General features: G+C 42.4%; 3 protein-coding genes across 8 annotated transcripts; 1 reads left to right on the top strand and 2 right to left on the bottom strand.

Moving 5' to 3' along the window:
* Positions 1 to 321: 321 nt before the first annotated feature.
* On the top strand, positions 322 to 10,104 carry LOC105566427 (transferrin). Of its 4 annotated transcripts, none has more exons than XM_012020426.1 (16): positions 322 to 779; positions 1,705 to 1,815; positions 2,336 to 2,438; positions 2,920 to 3,053; positions 3,340 to 3,467; positions 3,541 to 3,685; positions 3,884 to 4,041; positions 4,205 to 4,326; positions 4,406 to 4,557; positions 5,448 to 5,694; positions 5,782 to 5,930; positions 6,025 to 6,192; positions 6,381 to 6,488; positions 6,571 to 6,701; positions 6,805 to 6,960; positions 9,583 to 10,104. In XM_012020426.1, the coding sequence occupies exons 1-16, from the start codon at positions 638 to 640 to the stop codon at positions 9,769 to 9,771; spliced, it is 2,343 nt and encodes a 780-aa protein (XP_011875816.1). In that variant the 5' UTR covers positions 322 to 637; the 3' UTR covers positions 9,772 to 10,104. The 4 variants fall into 4 exon arrangements, with proteins under 4 accessions (XP_011875816.1, XP_011875818.1, XP_011875819.1 ...); XM_012020428.1 differs by having other exon boundaries at positions 697 to 779; positions 1,691 to 1,815; XM_012020429.1 differs by having other exon boundaries at positions 769 to 840.
* Positions 7,822 to 9,573, bottom strand: LOC105566426 (isoaspartyl peptidase/L-asparaginase-like). Its single transcript, XM_012020425.1, has 3 exons — positions 9,130 to 9,573; positions 8,662 to 8,893; positions 7,822 to 8,580 (listed from the first exon to the last, which is right to left on the bottom strand). Exons 1-3 carry the CDS (start codon positions 9,340 to 9,342, stop codon positions 8,417 to 8,419), a joined length of 609 nt encoding a protein of 202 aa, XP_011875815.1. The 5' UTR covers positions 9,343 to 9,573; the 3' UTR covers positions 7,822 to 8,416.
* Positions 10,105 to 10,641: 537 nt separating the features above from the next.
* LOC105566425 (WD repeat-containing protein 60) lies at positions 10,642 to 16,175 on the bottom strand. 3 transcript variants are annotated; one of them, XM_012020424.1, is made up of 16 exons: positions 16,107 to 16,175; positions 14,635 to 15,378; positions 14,436 to 14,552; positions 14,205 to 14,371; positions 13,850 to 14,000; positions 13,631 to 13,771; positions 13,431 to 13,571; positions 13,040 to 13,351; positions 12,796 to 12,968; positions 12,511 to 12,724; positions 12,277 to 12,428; positions 12,048 to 12,187; positions 11,902 to 11,960; positions 11,669 to 11,823; positions 11,442 to 11,574; positions 10,642 to 11,362 (listed from the first exon to the last, which is right to left on the bottom strand). In XM_012020424.1, exons 1-16 carry the CDS (start codon positions 16,116 to 16,118, stop codon positions 11,240 to 11,242), a joined length of 2,934 nt encoding a protein of 977 aa, XP_011875814.1. In that variant the 5' UTR covers positions 16,119 to 16,175; the 3' UTR covers positions 10,642 to 11,239. The 3 variants fall into 3 exon arrangements, 2 of the variants coding, with proteins under 2 accessions (XP_011875814.1, XP_011875813.1); XM_012020423.1 differs by lacking the exon at positions 16,107 to 16,175 and adding an exon at positions 15,453 to 15,675; XR_001009297.1 differs by lacking the exons at positions 10,642 to 11,362; positions 11,442 to 11,574; positions 12,048 to 12,187; positions 16,107 to 16,175 and adding an exon at positions 15,453 to 15,675 and having other exon boundaries at positions 11,799 to 11,823.
* Positions 16,176 to 16,263: the final 88 nt, after the last annotated feature.

Below are 16,263 nucleotides of genomic sequence, written 5' to 3'. Positions count from 1 at the left end.
TCTCTCTCTCTCTCTCTCTCTCTCTCTCTCTCTCTCTCTCTCTCTCTCTCTCTCTCTCTCTCTCTCTCTCTCTCTCTCTCCCCCTCCTCTCTCCCCCTCCTCTCTCTCTCTTTTTCTCTCTCCCCCTCCTTCTACCTCTTCTTCTCATTGTCAGCATGGTCTGCCTTCGCTTTCGTAACGCAACACGCATCGCGCGCGCGTATTACGCAGAAGTCTCTCATTGTGTTTTAATCTCTCTCTCTTTTTCTCTCTCTCTCTCTCTCCATCTCATTCTCTCTCTCCCACCAGATTTGATGATTCCAGCTCCCCGCAGACTTGGACTTTCCGTCAGATCGGCACCGGACAATCGTCGGCCGCGCGCGATACATGTCGCCGGACAGTCGGAAGCTTCGGCTCGACCGTCGTCTCATCCGCCTCGTCCGCGGACCTTTCATGTTCAGTGCGGCCTGCGTTCATTACTCGCGGTCGCGTGTCAGATGGTATTTTCAACCGCTAGTCCTCGCGCGTCTTCTCACGAGCGGTAGTCTCAGTGGAGAACGCGCGTCACTCGTGTTCGCCAACCCGTGGAGCGCCGCTGAGCAAACAAGAGGAGCCGTGGTGAGGGAGCATGGCGAGAAACTCGGTGTGAGGGCACGCGATGAGAGAGCCGAGAGATCGAGCGCGAGTCTTCAGGTTGAATCGACGTTCCTCGGGACCGGAGAGGACGGGAGAGGCGAGAGCACCCCTTCGTAAATTGAGGCGTTCGCACTTGGGGAATTTCTGGAGCGGCACGAGCGACGGTAAAACTCGTCGGAGAATATACACTTCGAGGCTTGGGCCGATGTGAATGCTTAATTGCGGGTAAATAGCTTCGCGTTTTGTGAGCCGAGAGTCGACTTTAATTTTTAATTACGACCGGCGCGCCTGATCACGCGTGGATTCCCTCGTGCACGGGCGGTCCGGTCGGTTCTGCAAAAAGGCATTCCTCGCGGCGGCAAAAAGTCTCAAGGACGGAGAGCGAAAGTGTTGCGGTTCCGCCGACTAACATTTTGGCACCGGCACGGCGCGTGCTCCGAACCCGAGGAAACCCGACGATTCCACCTCGCATCGCGGAAAGTTACGTCGAGAGATTCGCGCTCCTCTGGACAACAATAAATTTCCGAACGGCAAAACCACGTCGTCCTTCTGTGTTTTAACGAGAGAAAAGTCACGCTCTTTCGCGTCGCGTACTTTATTCTACACACACCCGTGCGATCGCAGTTGCCGTCCTTAAAGAAAGATTACATTTCGAAGTCGTTTGAAACGTATTTATCTCGGCAGTTATCGCTGGTGCGGTCACTTGGGATGTGTTTCTAGAAATGAACGTTGTTATTCCGGACGTCCTTCCTAAATATACTTTTATTGACGCGCTGCGGGGTCTCGCGGGTCTGAAAGTGATAAAGCGACGACCTTTCGCCGCGCGAGGCCGCGTTAAATTAATTAATTAGCGGGGCAATAATTTACCGCGAATTATACGCGACGCTTAGAATTACGGGCGGCTCCGATCGCGCGTGTTGATTCAGCAAAATATAGCTCGACGATAGCTGTATCATAGCGCGATTACCGTGCGCTTGTGCCTCGCGCGATAACAGCGGCCGCGTTAAATAATAAATCATTATGCGAGCGCGGTGACGTTAATTGGGAAATCTCTGCTTGGGAAATTCTGTTAAAGACATCTGTTCGAAGGGATGGCAGTGGGGAAGGGATCAACCATGGATCTTCGTCTTTGCCGCTGGCTCGTTTTCTCTCTCGTCATTATTCTCGTAGATAGCTACGAGTACGTCACCGCTAACAAGTGTAAGTAAGACGAGAATCCGCCGATAATACCATGAAATTATTCTATTACCGCACTACGAGCTCTTCAAAATGTGCAGTGCGAACTGAATTTTTCGAAGCACGTGACATAATCCGTCGACGAGCGAACGTTGAAATTATAATAAGAAAGTCTGTGTCGTTCGGAGAAAAGGACGGTTCTCTATTTCTCGGTTGCAAACCGCTAAATTATGTAATTAATTGCAACACGTAGATCGTAAAAGAAAATTGCAAGATACGCGCGCGTATACTTTGCGGTTAACTATAATGTTTACTATTTTTGCATGCTCTTCCCCTAGTAGCACAATACATTGGTGCAATATTGGGAAATCATGCAAATCTAGGCCAGTATTCGTAGTCAGATCTTATATTCAAGACTATCCCTATGTAATTGATATAAAATGTAATTAATATTAAAAAAACCTAGACTTGAAAATATTAATGAAATATGTATCTTCTTCTGTCGAAGAACCGTGTACTAAAAATGAAAATTGTGATGCTTTAGGGACACTTTGTCTAGTCGAAAGTGTACATACTACGCAAAGAATTCTTTCACTCTGTCCAAAGCTGGCTAAGAGTCCGATAGAATGTGTGATAGAAGCTGATAGGCAAGTATGACGCAAATAACGGAATTTTTCTAATGATAAATGTTTCTTTCAATTTAAACCCTTACAGAAATGTAACAACTGGGAACGAAAAAAAGCACAGAACAATTATTAGAATTTAGTAATTGCAGAATTATTGGAAATTACTGATGTACAGTAATTTTCTAATAATTATTTCCGCTTACATTTCTATAAGGGAATGCTTACAAATTTTCGTTTTCCTTTCTCGAAAAAGCTACATCTTCAGAGACGGTCGTTTACGAACAAACTAAACGTATATACTTTATAACAGTACATAATAATATGTATTATATAACACGAGTCATTTGGAAAGTAGTTCTCCGTTCCTGAAGGATTAAGTGGAGACGTGGCTTTTTCGAAAAGACTGATTTGACCGCGAGACTTGCCGATCGATCAATTTTTCCGAATACGAATGTCCCGAAGAATAGTATATTTTCCATAAGGAAGTAAATTTGATTTCTAGATTTGGCTGTTTACGTCGAGTAACCAATGGTGATGTCGATATCACTGTGTTGGAGCCAGAAGAGCTCGTGGCGATAAGAAACTACAAACTGTACAATGTACTAGTCACAAATGAATTAAGACTCTTCCTAGAGGGTAATTAATTAAGCTAAAAACATCGCGCGAAAAATGCATGAAGTGTCTCACCTTGTCGAATGTCGATTGATTTTTAGACGAATTCAAATCTCAATTATAATGCAGCTCTCTTTGTTTCTTATGCATTAATTCTTGTGCAATTATTATACTAATCGAACCTGTTGATTTTATCTCGTTCAAAAATAACTTTAAATGTTTTTAATGAAAATTAATCGGCGCCGATTTGCTGCTACGAGATCTACCATTGAAATTCCGATTATCTCACATGAAACGATTTGTTTTTTAGATGATCATCGTTTTGAAGTAGTGGCCATAGCGCACAGAAATGTGCAACGAATATGGGACGTCAAAGGCAAGCGGTTGTGTCATCCCGGTCTCGACACCATTGACGATTGGACCAAGATTTTCTCGATGGTTGGTGAGCTCTTTTCCTTGTATCAGCGTGCTCGTTCGAATCATGCTCATTCCACGATCTTTCGTATTTCAGTACTTCGAGAATCTGATAATTAAAAAGGAGTGCGACGCGAACATGACGCTGTTCGAGAACAGAATGCACGCTCTGTCCAACTACTTCGAGACGGCTTGCATCGCTGGCCCCTGGTCGGCAGACACAGTATTCGATTATCAATTGAGTATGTATTCTTGCAAACAAATTGCAAACATATGCAAACGTTGTACTTTAAATGCGTATACACGAGTGTATTCGTGAGTTCTTTATAAACGCGATTTAAACGGTACGGTAGTGCGCGAGACTCTGCATTTCTTCGTGCAGTGCCAATTGAGCATGTCATGTCTGGAATAAAAAAACTTTTTTATTATCGTTTGCGCAGAATCCAAGTACAGGAATTTGTGCGCCGCTTGCGAGAGGCCGGCCAGCTGTTACAACACCGACAAGTACTATGGACGAGAGGGTGCCCTGATGTGCCTCACCGACGGCATGGGCGACGTCGCTTGGGTCAGACTGGGCGATGCAAAAGTGCATTTTAAGGTAACTGATCAAGCTAGTCTACGGTCAGCTCGAGCGCGGTGTCCTTGAGACAACGAGCGAAGAACTCGGGAAGAACCGATGCCGCTAACAAGTCGATCTGAGAGATTATAATTAAAACTGTGATGTGACTCACGATACTAACGTACTACCGACGTTGACGCAGGCTCAGATGATCGACATGCAAGATTACAAGTTTCTATGCCCGGACGGTACCACGAAACCGCTCAACTTCAATGAACCCTGCGTCTGGATAGCGAAACCGTGGCCAGTAATCGTAGCTAGACCGTAAGAGCTTTACGCCTCTCATTCACGTCGAAATTGTGTACAATTGAAAGATTAAAAAAATCCTTTCCCTTTTCGTTAGATCGAACGCCGCGAATATCGCCCACATGATGAACTCGATGATGAACAGAACAATGGATTGGGAATCGAGAGTCTTGCAACTGATGGAGAACTATTACATCTCCTCGACTGACGTGAAAGAGCTGCAAACGCCCGACGATTACTTACATCGATGTAATGTATATATTGTACATCACGGCTATTTTATCTTCGACTTTTTGCGATAAGACACTGCAACGAGCTCCTCTAGCGGAAAACATTTCTATAAATAACTACAAAAATTGACTTAAAATAGAAATTTGTAGATATTTTTATCTTTTTTGACATTTTTATTTTTATCCTCGTTGAAACATGTATTTTTTTGTAAAAATATCTACGAAATAGTACCACAAATTACAATGTTCTCATATCAAGAAATTATTGCAGATAGTAATTTCATGAAAACGTATAATTTTGTAAAAATTAGTACAAAACTTTACTAGTTTACAAAATTTGAGAAACAATCAAATCTTAAAGAATTAAAGCATCTGCTTACTTGTAGAATATTACCAAAATGAACAAAAGTGTTTCAATTCTAGCATTTTCATGTTGATTTTTATAACACTTTTTAAATTTACGTAGAAATTTTCTTAGATTCTGGCAGTTATATTTTATAGTTTTGTAGAATTATTTCCGGCAGGGTCGTGTAGTGATTATTAGTGTTAAAAATATGCTTTTTACTAATCACTGAACGACTATAGTAATTGTCAGTTTCACGAACTTTCCTTCCACCAAATAATATCTATTATGACAACGATATAATTTTTTTAAATACAGTTTCTTGGACTATATGAACATTTTAATATGTGCAATTTGTTAAATTAAGAATCCGTTAATAACTTAATTGTTAATCATTAACTCCACAAATTTTAATTAAGATTGGATGAAGTTCAGTAGAATAAACACTGGAAATTAGAATCAGATAGAGAAGAGTTCTCTACAAAGAAAGCACCTAGAAATGTTAAGAAAATTAATATATTAGATGATATTTCCATGTCCTAACAACATGGATGTTCTGGTTAAAGATCCAAACTTCCTGAGCGCCAACGTCCGAACGGGTTGTCAGCCGTCGAGAGACGTACGTTGGTGTCTGGTATCTAATCTCGAGAAGCGTAAGTGCAGCTGGCTAAGAGACGCTTCCGTCATCTATGGCGTGGAACCGTTGATCTCCTGTCAGCAGGAAGATAGCAGAGAAGCGTGCGTGGAGGGTATACGAAACCAAACGATGGACATCTTCTTGGCGCGGCCCGAGGAGCTTCTCAAGGACAGAATGTAGGCGAAGCGAGCGGGCCAGTGTAGACGCAAATGAAAATTGGGAGTATTTTCTTGGGCATTTCTCAAGTCGTTTCTTTCCCGCAGGTTGGGCCTGAAGCCTATCATCCACGCGATGGCGAACAACCGGCAAGAATTGAACAGAATCGCGGCGGTTGTCAAGAGGAATTCCAGATTCAGAGTTTTGAAGGATCTCAAAGGCGCCAAGGCGGCCTTCACGGGCTACAGAAGCATCGGTGCGATTATCTTGGCCCAATGCAGATGGGATATAATTTCGTATTCCGCAGTTTCAGAATTGCATTTAATCCATTTCTGATTTCTCGATCCCAGGTTGGAACGCTTTTGTCACGTTAATGAGGAACGAACTTGACAGTAATTGGGACTGCTCAGACGCGCAGGCTATTTCGAAATTCTTCAAAGACAGTTGTGTCCTCGGTTGGAACAACAAAGATAATAGTAACGAGCTGCCGGCTAATTTACACTCGTTATGCAAGGAAGGTGAGATATGGAGGACAGATTCAGTCGCGATTAAGCTGTAATTATAAAGATATACACTGCACAATGTACAAACGTAGTGGACGTATCGTTTAAATTCTCATGACTTGCTGAGAACAATGTGCGCGAGAGAAATATAAAGCGCGAGGGAAACGAGTAACCGAATAATCGAAACTGCGATCACTTTGCAGATGCGGAGCAGGCGGACGACGATCTAAGCGCATTTAACTACTTGGCCTCTGGTATCGTCGACGTTGCCTTCGTCAATCTGAGGATCATAGAAAACAAAACGGAAGCCCGTGAGTTGCGCTGATTGTCCCGAGCTTAAGTGGCTTCTCTGTATTATTTCTGCATGTTACCTAATGTCTTTCGATGTTGCAGGTGATTTTTATTACGAGAAGATTGATAGTAAGAATGTAAATCGATTACCTAAGTACAGAGTATTAGGTCCAACCTTGGCGGAAGCTATAAAAAGAGTTTCATATTTGCTCGCTTGGACGTCCCTCGGCTCGGTAAAACTCTTCTTTTTAGCGTGATTTAGCAAATGTTATAGATACGCAAATATGGATTCTCACTGCTCATTTGTTCGTTACATGGACCTTTTTGCCTTGGCAGATAATGGCGCACGAGAATATCACGGATCTGAGACGCCAGGAAATCTACACGATGCTGCTCGAAATGGACCAAATATTTGGAAGAAAGTTCAACGGACAGGCCCCCACGTTCTTGTTGTACGGGCCGTACGAAGATAATCACGGTGTTATCTTCCCTGTAAGTTGAATGCTGAGCAGTTTTGTCGCGAAAACAAGATGTACTCAATGAAGAACCCTTACAGAAATGTAACAACTGGGAACGAAAAAAGCACTGAACAATTACTAGAGTTCAGTAATTGAATTATTAGAAATTACTGATGTACAGTAATTATTTCGCTTACATTTCTATAAGGGAACCCAGCGAGTTAAAATCGAAGTGAAGACACCGTCGTAAAAAAATCGGTAGAATTGTACAAAATTTCTTTGCCAACACCTCCGTGTGGACATGACAAAAGGAAGGAAGAAGAGAGTCAAAATTATGCTTTGGGTTTGAAGAATACAAATCAGTTGGGGCGCGAAAGGTATTTCGGTCAAAGGTGTCGGTTAAATTTGCCCCGGTTGAAATCGACAACGGTTCTCCGGCGAATCGCGCCTTTCGCCTAATTCGAGTCTTCGCACATGCAGTCCAACGGTCGCTCGAGAACGTCGATCTTCTCCGAGAACTTCTCGTTCCTCGTGCATCCATAGTACACGTAACCCCTGTCGCAATACGCCCATGGAAAATGCGGGCACTTGAAGGACACCGACGGCGTCCCGTCGCCGGTCAACGCGATCACGCCCACGTCGGACTCCGGCGGAAGTGCTCCTCCGGTTTCTCCCTCGAAGTCGTTCAGCACCGCGGCGACCGCCTCGTCGATCAACGTCGTCTTTTGCCGCAGCCGCCGCAGTATCCGTCGGGCTGGCGCGTGCTTGTATATAGCTTTATCGCAACCCGAGACGGACACGCAGCCGCCTTTGTTTACGTAAATACCGCAGCCGATCGCCGTCCCGGTCGCACTCACGATTCCGTGCAGCTTCCCCGGTTCCCCAGCCGTCGAGGTTCCGCTGGCGAGACGCTTCTTCCGGTCGTACGCCACTGCTCCGACCGCGCCGAGCTAAGTGTAGTTTTCTTTGGAAGTATTACGAATATTCGTACAGTAATCATAATGTAAAAATACTTTAATTACGTAAAATATTCGGAGCGAATGTATATTAGATTCTCCCAAGGGAAGGAAAGGGAGAGAAAAGAGAGAATCAGAGTTTGTATTTAAAAAACACTTCTCTCTTCTATCTCTTCGTCTCTCATCCATAAGCTATAGGCTTGGACGGGCAATAAAGTCTAAGGTGATGTGTAAAGCTTCAAATTAGATACGGGCGTAAGATTTGAATTTAGGAAGTCGTAGAAATTGGAGAAAAGTTCATCAACCTGTATAAAATCAGGCTCGACCTCCAAGGACTCGTCCAATCCGGCGACATCGAGGATAGCGCCTTCTTCCTTGTCTCCGAGTCTCTCAATCACACATCCCGGTATGCATTCCTTCTTTTCGAATTGTTTGTCCCCGTCTTGTTGTTCTCGCGTGTTTCTCGTATCTTGCGTTTCTTCATCAGTATCGCGATTAATATTTTTAAAAAGTTCGCGTTTTTTCCCACGTTTGCTATCTTTTACCGTTATTCCCTTCTTCGTGCAACGACGTTTTCGAGTCAGAGGTGACGATCAACTGGCCGGGTGGTAAAATAGGAACATCCGACTCCAAGGCGAATTTTTGCGCTCCAGCCTCGACTATCAGCACATGCTCCGTTTGCTGCAGGACTAATTTGGCTGCAAAAGTTTCAGGTGCTTTTGAGCAAGTTAGATACCCGACTTCTGCAACACGAGCGTTTTGTTAAAAAGGGTATGAACCTAACGTTATGGGATGAGCTATGTTACGAACGGCACCTACGCAACCCGCGCGGAGATCATTCGTCATTATCGCAGCATCCATCACAACCTCCCCGTTGGCATCCAAGGAGCCTCCGTACGCACAATTGAAGTACTTCTTGCTCTCCATGTGACAAATCGCACGCTCGACCGCGTCCAGTGAACAGCGTCCTTCGACCAGGTCGCGATACGCCGCTATTGCGGCCTTCTGCACCTGCATCCATTCATTAAACATCAATCTCATCATTTTACAAACAACGATATCTTTATCGGATTAAACGAAGAAAAAAAAGATTTTCTTAATCTTCCCTGAACGGTGTAATCTCTAAGTATTCAAAGGACCAAATAAGAGGAGCAGTGGATTGTCATATAGACAGCCACGTTTCTTGCGCTCTGCAAAATTGCTTTTCCAGAGTCGTGTTGTTCGATATAAATAATGAATAATTTAACCTCGTCGAGCATAAATTTCCGTGCGTCTCGGGGAATTCTCCCGGCACCTCCGTGAACAATGACAATCGGATCCACCCGCTTCTTCTTCTTTTTCCTGAGTCGCGTCTCGGCGCTGATTCTGGCCAAGAGCTCACTGATCCAGGAACAGTAGTCGCACATTACGTTAGTAACGCGTGTTTTAGCATTTTTAGGCTTTTCGTTGCCTCTTAACATTTTTTCTCGCGAAAATTTTCCGAAGCGTCCGTTAAATGACAGCCACGTAAGACGACTGGCGAATTTTGCTCGAAGTGGAATCGCGCAAAAGTGTATCTTTCTTTACGCATACGTCATCTGCGTGTAAAAAAATTGCGACGATGCTATTTTATTTTCGACAGAAGAAGATGCAGTATTAACGAATAGTATAGTTGTAGACGCGTTTAAATACGATAATACATAAAAGTTTCATTGTCGCAGGATGGCACACGCTACTTGGAGTTATACGGCCATCAAACGTTAAAGGGACGCAATTACGACGAAATCGTGGAAGAGTTTGTGAAGCAAGAAGTTTGCAGTGCCGCTAATGCACGGATACCTCATCTGCCAAAAACTCATTTTCTATTCATAATTATAGTCTTCGTTCTAGACCGATTATTAAACTGCTGACGATGGATGGATAGATTATGCTCTCTATGAAAGTACAACGCCATGCAATATATTATATAAGATAGTTCGTTATTGGTGATGCAATAATTTTGCATAAAAGAATAAATAATAAGTTTTCTCTTTTAAGCGAAATTTCACTTTCAAGAAAATTCAAATCACTTTCAAGAAAATTTGGAGATTGTAAAATTAATAGCAATGCATAATCCTATTTTCATAATTTTGATATAGGCTTTAAATATTTATCTAAGTTATTAGGATAATAACTTGCACAAATATTTTTTACAATATTTGTGTAAAATATATTCACATATGTTACATACTATTTTATTTTTATATACATATATTTATATATAGCGCATGTACATATATGTATACATGCAATGCTATATATACATATATGCATACATAACATTATATATATTGGATATGTATGTGTATATATATTTACACATAATATATTTATATATGTTACATACATATGTGTACTATTTATATATGTATGTACCTCGCCCAATACTACAATAATTTTGTTACATTTGAATAGGATATTCAATTTCTTTTATTTGTATAATTGTTCTAATTATGAATGATTATGTAGACAGATAATTTTAAAATTATCTAAGCTCGATGACAAGAAACAAACAATTGTTTAATAACAGATCTCCAAGCAAAGTTATCGCAAGTTGTTGGACAATTACCTTCAACGAGTATCGAACGATTGAACAATTGATTATTAAATAGAAAGCTTTTTTATGAAAAACTTTTTCTACATTTATTTTTAAGATGAAATCATATCGCATTTGTATCATCAATAATGGACTCACAGTTGTATCATCAATAATGGATCAAAAAGCACGATGTCAAATCGGCTAGGCTATGTATAAAATTCTATGTATATTTCGATTGTACAATCTTATCATTTGTCCTTATTTATATAATATATTTTATACGATACACTATATAAATGTATGTATAAATACGAATACTATTTTCATCTACATTTAATAGTACTTATTTTTCCCGGACGGAATATTGTGATATGTATATAATAGAAAGATACGAATAAGTGCGCAAAAATCTCATTCGTTTTACATATAACGCGCTTGTAAGATATATATATAAAATTATAACAGTTTAAACGTACTTGATTGCACATACGAAAAATTCAATATTATTCGTAGTTATCAAATGTGATTAGCACTACGTCTTACTTTGCAAATCTTACAAATTGGATTACGTGAAATTGTATATCCCTTGTTGATTAAAATTGTTCAATTGTGTTAAAGTATTACTTTCTATGACTAGTATCTCAACGATCTGTTGTAACCATTGCAAGTGCACGTATACACTGGAAGTATAAAATCTGTGAATCTTTCTACATTCAAGTCCTTGAAATAACAATTCTAGAAATACTATTAGTGCCTGTATTCTCTTTTTGACGATATATCTATCATATATCTATCTCCGTTTACGATACCGAAACGTATCGCGAAAATAGGTTCAGTTCTTGTAAAAATTCCTCTTTCTTTGAATAGCAGAAACCTCTTCTGAGTTTGTGTACCTCCACATTGCCAGATTCCGTACCAAGGGCCTAACAAATACATTTAAAACTGTAAAACATGTCTAAAAATCTCCACCGAGTCGTAAAATGCTTGCGCTTTTAAACTTACCAGGTATTGATTTGTCATATCTTGATCTATTATGCAAGGAGACAGCTGCATGCTGCTTATCTTCCCCAACTTTTTCATAGATAACGTATGTATAGGACAAATATCACTCTGACTCAAATCCCACACGTGAATTCTGTTAAATTTATAATTTATATTATACTTTTTGTAATTGCGCCTTCTTATCTCTTCATTTGCAATTCTATTCACTTCGTGAGAAGTGTTCTTACCGAGAATTATTATCCAAAGTATATATAGTCAACGGTTTCGTTTTCGACCATTGCAAAATTTTAATCTCGTCCGTATACTGCTCGTTTTTCAGTTGTACGATCGGTCTCTCCACATTTAAGTAATGAAGTCGAATCGTTCCGTCATCACAGCCGACCTAATAAACATAAAAGTCGATAGACTTCAAAATAAGATTTTATTTTATTTAGAAGCTAAACTGTGAAGGAAGTCTTACCCAGAAAAAGGATCGATCGAAAGGACAAACGTCGATGCAAGTTGAAGCACCGCATTCACCTGTAATATTTAATCGAGGTAATTTGATGTTATTATGATGTGTATATTTAATGCATACGTGGAAGTGATAAGACTATTTCCACTCACTTATTTCAGCTGGTTTATATGTTAATGGGTTAGTTCTGTTACCAATGTAAGTAGCATGCAAGACATCAGTACTGTTAGTCGCAATATAAATGTTATTTGTATTCGCACTGTCCACATGCATATCGACAAACGTGTTCATTCTATAAAAAAACGAACAGTTAAGGAGATTTTAAACATGAATAAAAATCGAGCCTGTCAAGAAAGCAATTTTTAACCCTATTATATTTACATTTCTGCGTCTTTCTTCGTCAGAAACGTTTTCTGATTATTTACGAGTCTTATGTCGCCCCAGTGAGAGAGTCCCAGATCGTCGATATTTATACCCATGTTATGCACAATACTCCATATTATGAGACAACCATCCTCGTCTAAACTACATATCTGTGAAATTCGTTCAAAGATAAATGTGGATGAGTAGGACTAAATTTTAATGAGTCAATGTTAACGCTGTAATAGTGGCAACCTGAATGGGAACGAATTTGTTGCTCCTTTCTTTCGCAGAGGCAGTCTCGATCTTGGACAGCACGCGTATCGCAACAACTTGCGACGTATGCGCGTCTAGCTCCACCGTTGTCGCGTAAGTAGGCGTTCTGATTACCCAATCAAACTCGTTAGCTTTATCCGTAATCTTCTGATGCCACATCTCGTCCTCCTTGAGGTCCCAGAGACTTAGCGACCTAGTTTCAATATTTCATTTTTAGATTCATGCAAAAGAACAGCGAAAGCTTTAAAGACTCAAGTCGCATACCCATCCTCGAGCCCGGCGAACACCGTGTTGCAATTCGTCAAGTGAAAGCAACAGGCGGTAATAGGGCATTGCGAGTAGAATAATTTCTTCGGCATCGATGGTTCGGAAATATTCCAAACGCATCCGATACAACAGTCGGTGATGTAATCTTGCTTGCTTATAGTTTCGATCTCCTGTTTAATATGACGAACCGATTAATTAAGATTCACTTTGTAACCACATTAAATGGTATAATAGTACGTACCTCTTCTACTGGCGCGTGTATAGTAAGCAGAACTTTATTTAAGGCGTTCGAATAATGTATTATCTTAACCGGCCTGGTAGCTAAAAATGTTACTGTATCTACAGAGAGCTTCACGAAACCATCGCTGAACGATAACTCGTCTACGTCGCTTTGAAAAACGGTGCCACCGTGTTCTCTCTCTTCTAGCAACGACAATACAACCGCGCTCGCGCGATTAAGGAAATCGTTTAACCGTAACACGTCGTACGACGGACGTGACGAAAAACTTATATCGTCCGTTTCGTCCAAATCGTTTCCGACGCCGATTTGTTCCTGCAAATTTTCAGAAAGTTCAGAATTGTATATTTGACAATATTCTACAGGCACACACAAATGGCGCATGAACTATTACCATTCTAAATAAGTTTATATCTTGTTTATCACGCAAGCTTTTTCTACAAGTTATAGGAAACTGCGTCCACTTGTTCTTACAAGGCACCTCGTCCGTTTGTATCTCAATGTCCATGTTGTCGTCGCCGGTTTGCGTAAACACCTGCAAGACGTACAATCAACAATCGTCCACGCTACAATTTGTCACAACGCGTCACGTACTTGTTGCGTATTTAATTTCCCGTAATTTCTTATGAATTCGTCATAAGGTATGGGGTTGCACTCCAGTAACGACCATTCCATAAAGTCCAGCTTTATCATCTCTAACAATTCCTCGCCTCTGCTCCGAGGCTTTCGCGTGTTCTGCGAGAGACAAGGCAACGTGTTGATTTACATATATAATATTTAATATTGTAACGCACTCTTGGAGAAATGGATTACCTCTTCACGTTGCTCCTCTTTCGGCTTACGAAAATCGATAAGCGGCGCCTGCGACAGCGGCGGAGATCTGGTAAAGTCCCCAGAACGGCTGTCCTCGAAGCCCTCGTCGGCGGACGACGGCAAAGATTTACTCTCCGCCGGTCTGTCGTCGCTGCTCGAAATAAATGCGAACACATTAAATTACCTACGTATTTTATATTTTATTTATTTATTTCTCAAAACGAACCGCTTTGTAGAAAAGCGTGCGGAGTAAAAGCGTAACAATCACATGTGACAAGAAACGTGCAAGTAATGACAAGTCCGCAAATGAATATCCACTTATTCGTCCTGATACTTGATCTTAGTTATCACAAACCTAAACGTCTTGCCAACTGGCTCCCTTAATTCGGGCAACGGCGGCGTGTTGGACTGCGTTAGGAGCACAGCTTCTACTCGCGCCGCCCGTTTTCTCGCTTCCGCGAGATCGTAATGCCCCGAATCGAGCATACGTTCCTCTTCGACCTTCGCGTGTTCCGTGCGCTTCTGCAAGAATAATTTCCGTGAGAATTACCTCGTCTCGACACGTAGATAAGTATATATACAATACCTTCTCTCGGGCTTGCAATTCGATAGGCTCCAAGTGGGAACTACTTCCGCTATCTGATTTTTCGCTAATCGAGGGAGTGTCGCTGTCGGTGCATTCTTGAAAGTCTGACTCGTAATCCTGAAAGATGACGCAAAGTGGTAGAACCGCGCGTGCGTCTTCATCTAAAGTTTTCTCCCCTTCTCACCCTCCACTTTCTTACCTCAAAATCGTCCTCGTAGTCGTAGTCCGCCTCGTCCGCTTGCGTACGAGAACGGCCTTCTTTCCTTTGCTCCGCCTTTTCCACGACATCCGGTCTCCTCACGGCGCTGTGCAGCATCCTAACTTCGCTCGGGCTCAGCGTCCTCGATTTCCTACGTTCTCTGGACGATATTCGCGGCTTGGTTCGGTCGGGCGCAGGGAACTCTTGCAACTTCTCCTTGTCCCTCGACGCCAGTTGCGCAATCTTCTCGTTAGGTTTAACACCGAGCTTACTCGCGGTCGACTTCGGCACGTATATCGTACTCTGACCTCTCTTCTCTGAATATCCCGCTGGTTCTCTGGACTTCCTCTTTTTGACCGTACTGTCGTCGCTCGATTTCGGGGCATTTCCGGATCGTGCCTTAGTGGTTGTACTATTGCTCTTCGTTAACGAGCGACCGGACGAGGCATTGAGCAGACTAGATTTCGATGTCGAGGACACTTGCTTGACAGTCTTAACTTGAGAGGACCCGACGGACGGCTTAACGGTGCTTCTGGTCGGCTGCGTCCTCGTCGAGGTATTCTGTAACGCTTTCGACGCTCTGTCTCCGTCTCCTCTGTGCTCGACAGCCTGAGACTTCCTCAGGGAATTGGAATCCGACTTCTTCGGCGTTTCTGCGTTGCCCTCGTTGCTCGACGGCGTTTTCGGTTTCGACCGCGCGCGCGTCTTGACGTCATCTTTAGGTCCAATTTTCTTAGTTGCTCCCTAAGGAGATGTAAATTATTATTGATACCAAACTTACACTTGACAAAGTGTTGCGTTAAAATTAACAGGCGTACACTAGACTGGCAGGACGCAGTTGCGCGACTACCGAGCGGCATCTGATACCGGCAATTAAATTATGGCGCTCGCGTTAAACGTATTCAATATTTAACTAAAGTAAACTCAAATAAATGTTAACCAACTGATGAAGTGGGGAAATGAACAAAATTGATCGAGGCGGCGCTTATAAAAGGAGAGATTTTTATTCCGGCCATTTGTCACGGGTGTTTAATACTAGTCTTAGAGCACGGAACAATTTGTCGTGCGGGCAACGTTAGAGTTTCTAGAGCCAGTTTCTTACGTCATCGAGGCTCATGAATAAAACATGCCGGAACTGAGTCAGGTCCCTCGGTTCAATTAATAAAGAATGCGCCGTAACGAGATGTTTTTTTATAACGATAATGTATTATACGGAATCGATACTATCGCTTTCTCTGTCTATGCACCGTTATCGTAACGTTCTTCGCGTAGCTACGCGGGGAAATGTCAATAGTTTCGAGGTTGACGCGGGCGAAGCGGCGGAGCCTTGACCGTGCAAAATGTCAAATTCGCGCGTTAATTGACAGCGGACGGCGAGGGACGGGATTCTCGCGGGGCCGCGCTCCCGCGATCGGGAGCGTGGAACGACGCGGCGGCCGAGCCAGCACGTTAAAAACCGTCGAGACACTCACTTTATTGGACATTATGCCGCTAATTGATCGGCGTTGACAGTTGCAGACGATCCTAGGGCGACCATGATGTAAACTAACGCGACGACAGCGCCTCCGGCGGATTTTCTCGCAACAGCCGACTAAAGACCGCGCTTGTGCCGACGGTCGATAAAGGCGG

Source organism: Vollenhovia emeryi, unplaced genomic scaffold, assembly GCF_000949405.1.
Source record: "Vollenhovia emeryi isolate VEMERY1.0 unplaced genomic scaffold, V.emery_V1.0 DF939145.1, whole genome shotgun sequence".
In the NCBI taxonomy this organism is placed as follows: domain Eukaryota; kingdom Metazoa; phylum Arthropoda; class Insecta; order Hymenoptera; family Formicidae; genus Vollenhovia; species Vollenhovia emeryi.
Note: the sequence above shows the minus strand (reverse complement) of the source record. Positions and strands in the feature narration are given on the sequence as shown.